We start from the raw sequence: 6000 nt of genomic DNA, 5'->3' as shown, positions 1-6000 counted from the left end.
GGGAGAAGGAACAGTGCGTACAGGGCTCTGGATACGCACAGTAAGCTTGGTGCGTGGTGCCGGAACTGGTGGTACCGGGCTGGAGACACACACCACAGGGAGAGTGCTTGGAAGAGGAACAGAGTTCTGGAGACGCACAGGAAGCCTGGTGCGTGGTGTTGGCACCGATGGTACTGGGCTGAGGGCACGCACCTCAAGGCGAGTGCGGGGTGCTGGAACTGGAGGCCTGGTACGTGGCGCCGGCACGGGAAAGCTGGTGCATGGGGCTGCCACAGGAGAGCTGGTGCGCTGAGCTGGCACAGGACGTGCAGGGCTAGGAAGGCGCACAGGAGGCCTGGTGCGTGAGGCTGGCACAGTCTTCACCAGACGGCTAGCCCGCACCTCAGGACGAGTATGGAGAGCTGACTCAGGTGACATCAAATCCCCGACATGCTCCGTCGGGCGGATGTCGTGCCTCGTGCACCAAACCAGCAAATCCCTCATTTCTCTCTCCTCCAATTTACCCATTAGATCCTTCACAGTCTCTACTTCGCTCACCTCCAATACCACCCTCACCGGCTCTGGTTCCATCCTTGGCTCCTTACGGTAAGCAGGGGGAGTTGGCTCAAGTCTCCTACTTGACCCAGCTACACTCCCCTTTATCCCCCCCAAAGAAATTTTTGGGGGAGCCTCTCGGTTTCCAGCCACTCTGCCTTGCTAGCGCCTCATAATGCCGCCTATCTGCTTTTGCTGCCTCCAGCTCTGCTTTGGGGCGGCGACATTCCTCTGGCTCTGCCCAGGGTCCTTTTCCGTCCAGCTCATCCTCCCATGTCCACTCCTGAACTTGCTGCTGCTGCTGTTGCTGCTGCCCGTTTCTACGCTGCTTGGTCCGAGATTGGTGGGTGGTTCTGTAACGGCAGCCTTCCCTCTCTTCACGAGAAGAGAGGGTGTAACAGGGATCGGACCAAGACGCAGCGTAGTTGGTGCTCAACATATTTAATAATACGAACTGTGAACACTACAACAATACAAAAATAACAAAATGTGGCAAACCGATACAGTCCTAGCTGGTGCAGAGAAAACACAGAGGCGGGAAACAACCACCCACAAAATCCCAACACAACAAGCCACCTATATATGATTCCGAATCAGAGACAACACAAAACACCTGCCTCTGATTGAGAACCATATTAGGCCAAACATAGAAACAGACAAACTAGACACACAACATAGAATGCCCACCCAGCTCACGTCCTGACCAACACTAAAACAAGCAAAACACACAAGACCTATGGTCAGAACGTGACAGGCTTCTTGCAAAAATTCATCTCTATCTCCGACTCCCACCATTAAGGCCCACTAGGGCTGTGTCGCAAATGGCACCCTCTTCACTATATAGTGCCCTACTTTGTACCAGAGCACTATTGGCCATAGGTGGGCTGAGGACACATGTTAAAAATAAAATAGAAGTGGATGATGAAACAAAACAGTGTGCTTTACTTATGAGAACTCTACTGAGTGCCCTCCCTCTCATCTCTGGGGTAACGAAACATTATGATGTAAAGCTGCTTTTCTCATCAAGTTGTGAGCAGACACATTTTGAGTTCTCTTAGAACTTTTTTATGTGCTTTTAAACCCCCCCACCCCCACCCAACCCAACCCAACCTGCCCTCCTCAGTTTCTGTGTGCTGTTTGATGGTATAGTTGACAGAAGATCATCAGCCACCCGAGCCATGGCCCGTTCACCCCACGACCATCTAGAAGGTGGAGACAGTACAGGTGCATCAAAGCTGGGACAGAGACTGTAAAAACAGCCTCTTTCTCCAGGCCATCAGACTGTTAAATGGTCACCACTAGCCGGCCTCTGCCCAGTACCCTGCCCTGAACCTTAATCTCTGTTCTAACTGGCTAACACCCGGTAAATTATCCTGCACCTTAGAGACTGCTGCCCTATGTACATAGTCATTGAACATTGATCACTTTAATAATGTTTACATACTGTTTTACCCACTTCATATGTACAGTATATACTGTATTCTAGTCAAGGCTCATCCTATATACTGTAAGTACTGCTGCTGAATAACTACTACTATTCATATACTGGATATTATATTGTATGTATTTTGGGATTGGTGTGTATTGTTGTGTATTGTTAGATACTACTGCACTGTTGGAGTTAGAAATATGTGTACGAGACCAATAACATTGAATTTGATTTGAGATGGAAGATTTCATTTCCTAAAGTCAAACATATGCATTCCCTCAATCTCCATACCTTTTCTCCTCCATTGACATCTCCTTTAAGGACTCAGTATGGTGATCTTAAAGGAGAGGAAAATCATTCAGTTATGTAATGAAGTCCTTTCTGCTTTCCTCATCATCACACTCCTGCATCAGTAGTGTTCATCACATGTATTGTTCATCATATTCTGTATGTATTGATCGATCATTAATCCAATCTCCCTCTCTCGCTGTCCATCTGGAACCCCCTGTCCCCCTGTCAGACGAGGCCAACGTGGTGGGGAGTGAGAGCACAGATATGGAGGGTGTTAGTCCCTCCACAGCCATCACCACTAACTTCATCGGCCAAAAGACAGAGAACCTGGGAGCAGATATGTGTGAACGATCCTGTGAGGAACTCAGCACCATGTTCCAGGAGCTCAAAGGACTGCGGGTTGTAGTGGGGAACCTCATTGACGGCCTGCAGAAAGTGGTATGTACAGCTGTCCTCCAATCGGGAGGGGGAGCGGGCAAGAAAATAAGAAAATAGTACATTATTTAAGCAATAAGGCCCGAAGGGGTGTGGTATATTTGCCATATATCACAAATCCCAGAGGTGCCTTATTGCTATTATAAACTGGTTACCAACGTAAATAGAACAGTAAAACTAAATGCTTTGTCATACCTGTGGTATACGGTCTGATATACCACGGCTGTCAGCCAATCAGCATTCAGGGTTCGAACCACCTAGTTTATAATATGTCTTTGATGTCTACTGTCAGTACTGCTTTCTATGAAACCGGGTGTGCGATCAAATTAGTGTACTTAATGAACTGAATGGTGACTAGTTACTTTGATTCTTTAAAATAATGTTTATAGAATGATAGACCGTTGTTAGGTGTGACCGAGAAGTTTAGGGAAAATTGGGAGTATGTGTAGGTTGAAGTCTTCTTTAGAGGTTAAGATGAGAGAACTGAGACTTTCTAGAGAGTTGCTGGTAAAGCGACCCAAATACCCTGTTTGAAGTCATGAAGCCAGGCATTCTAAAACTACTTTAGCAGCTGAGTTAAGTGTGTGAGTCAGAGTCAGATTGTGAGTCAGTGAGGCTGGGTTTTATTGGATGTAACATGTGGATATAGGAAGTGTTCCCTTGGCTGTGATTGGCTCCAGCTAGTGGCTCCTCTCCACTCTGATGTCTGGCTATGTTTAACCAGCCCATGTGCTTCCTTCTCCTTCCTCTTTGTTTGTGTGTGTGTGTGTGCGCGTGTGTGCGTGCGTGCCTGTGTGCATGTGTGGGTGTGTGTGTGCGTGCGCGCGTGCGTGCTTGTGTGTGTGCATTTATGTGTGTGTGTGTGTGTTGGCGTGATCCATGGGAATCAACTCACTAACTGCTCACTGGGAGGAGAAGCAGTTATGGTCCCCAAGGCTCTTCCAGACCAAGTGGTGTCTCATAACCACTCATAACACTGCAGCTCACGGCACACTACCACCATCTCACACACACACACACACACACACACACACACACACACACACACACACACACACACACACACACACACACACACACACACACACACACACACACACACACACACATACACACTTAGGCTCTAGCTCATGTACTGCTGATAGTACCCCAGTGTTTCAGAAGCTCAGCCAGCAGGAATCCATTCAACTCTATGGTCAGAGGTTACAATGTGCAAATAGAACAACATTCCTTTAAATGGCTGCTTTCCCATCAACATTAGAGCAATGGAGTTCAGTATACGCACGCACACACACATACACACGCGCACATACGCACACACACACACACAAACTTTTACAACTTAATAAAGATGTGACCCTGTTGCCCTCCTTGAAGTAGTTAGGCTGCGCTTATACAGGCAGCACATTTCTGATCTTTTTCTCAATTATTGGCAAAAGAGCTGATCTGATTGGTCAAAAGACCACAAATGAGGTTAAAAAGATACATATGCAGTACTATACCTCCCTACATCTTTACTCCATATGTTGTCAGATTTACATATTTCCGTAGCGGAAGCTCTTTGATTTGAGGGTGTGTCTATCCGTCTATTTGTCTGTTGGGGTCTCCTCAGACAGAGGAAACAGGCTCCCTACATCTTCCTCCCATATGGATGGAGCTATTTGTGCCTTTATTGTTTTGACTGTGGACTGTCTGTCTGTCTGTCTGTCTGTCTGTCTGTCTGTCTGTCTGTTTTTCTATCTTCGGACAGAGAATACATAAAGCCCCATACATCTTCCTTCAATATGGATGGAGTTATGGACATATCCTATGTGCTTTTATTGTCCTTTTTTTTCTTTAGGGAGGTTTTTGACTGTAGGCTATGTCTGTCTATCTAGCTGTTGTTGTGTACTCAGGCAGGAGTTTAAGACTAGACTATTTGTGTCTGTATACGTCTGTTTCTTCACTCCTCAGACAGTGGAAAAAACGGTGATTAGTGATTAGTATTCAAATCAAATCAAATCAAATTTTATTAGTCACATACACATGGTTAGCAGATGTTAATGCGAGTGTAGCGAAATGCTTGTGCTTCTAGTTCCGACAATGCAGTAATAACAACAAGGAATCTAACCTAACAATTCCGCAACTACTACCTTATACACGCAAGTGTAAAGGGATAAAGAATATGTACATAGAGATATATGAATGAGTGATGGTACAGAACGGCATAGGCAATGGTGCAGTACATGGTATAGAGTACGGTATATACCTATGAGATGAGTACTGTAGGGTATGTAAACATAAAGTGGCATAGTTTAAAGTGGCTAGTGGTCCATGTATTACATAAGATGGCAAGATGCAGTAGATGATATAGAGTACAGTATATACATATACATAAGAGATGTGTAATGTAGGGTATGTAAACATTATATTAGGTGGCATTGTTTAAAGTGGCTGGTGGTACATTTTTACATAATTTCCATCAATTCTCATTTTTAAAGTGGCTGGAGTTGAGTCAGTATGTTGGCAGCGGCCGCTAAATGTTAGTGGTGGCTGTTTAACAGTCTGATGGCCTTGAGATAGAAGCTGTTTTTCAGTCTCTCGGTCCCTGCTTGGATGCACCTGTACTGACCTCGCTTTCTGGATGATAGCGGGGTGAACAGGCAGTGGCTTGGGTGGTTGTTGTCCTTGATGATCTTTATGGCCTTCCTGTGACATCGGGTGGTGTAGGTGTCCTGGAGGGCAGGTAGTTTGCCCCGGGTGATGCGTTCTGCCGACCTCACTACCCTCTGGAGAGCCTTACGGTTGTGTGCGGAGCAGTTGCCGTACCAGGCGGTGATACAGCCCGACAGGATGCTCTCGATTGTGCATCTGTAGAAGTTTGTGAGTGCTTTTGGTGACAAGCCGAATTTCTTCAGCCTCCTGAGGTTGAAGAGGCGCTGCTGCGCCTTCTTCACAACGCTGTCTGTGTGGGTGGACCAATTCAGTTTGTCCGTGATGTGTACACCGAGGAACTTAAAACTTGCTACCTTCTCCACTACTGACCCGTCGATGTGGATAGGGGGGTGCTCCCTCTGCTGTTTCCTGAAGTCCACAATCATCTCCTTTGTTTTGTTGACGTTGAGTGTGAGGTTATTTTCCTGACACCACACTCCGAGGGCCCTCACCTCCTCCCTGTAGGCCGTCTCGTCGTTGTTGGTAATCAAGCCTACCACTGTAGTGTCGTCCGCAAACTTGATGATTGAGTTGGAGGCGTGCATGGCCACGCAGTCGTGGGTGAACAGGGAGTACAGGAGAGGGCTCAGAACGCACCCTTGTGGGGCCCCAGTGTT

The 6000-nt window shown here is 46.8% G+C and overlaps 1 protein-coding gene across 3 annotated transcripts in view; it reads left to right on the top strand.

The window, feature by feature from the left end:
• Nucleotides 1-6000, top strand: part of LOC129828750 (thrombospondin-2-like) — a 36889-nt gene that overhangs the window by 8027 nt on the left and 22862 nt on the right. For all 3 annotated transcript variants that reach the window (XM_055889928.1, XM_055889927.1, XM_055889926.1), the window contains exon 5: nucleotides 2484-2692. In XM_055889928.1, coding sequence (XP_055745903.1) covers nucleotides 2484-2692 — 209 coding nt within the window. The remainder of the gene's footprint in view (nucleotides 1-2483; nucleotides 2693-6000) is intronic.

Source organism: Salvelinus fontinalis, chromosome 30, assembly GCF_029448725.1.
Source record: "Salvelinus fontinalis isolate EN_2023a chromosome 30, ASM2944872v1, whole genome shotgun sequence".
NCBI classification, from domain to species: Eukaryota; Metazoa; Chordata; class Actinopteri; order Salmoniformes; family Salmonidae; genus Salvelinus; species Salvelinus fontinalis.
Note: the sequence above shows the minus strand (reverse complement) of the source record. Positions and strands in the feature narration are given on the sequence as shown.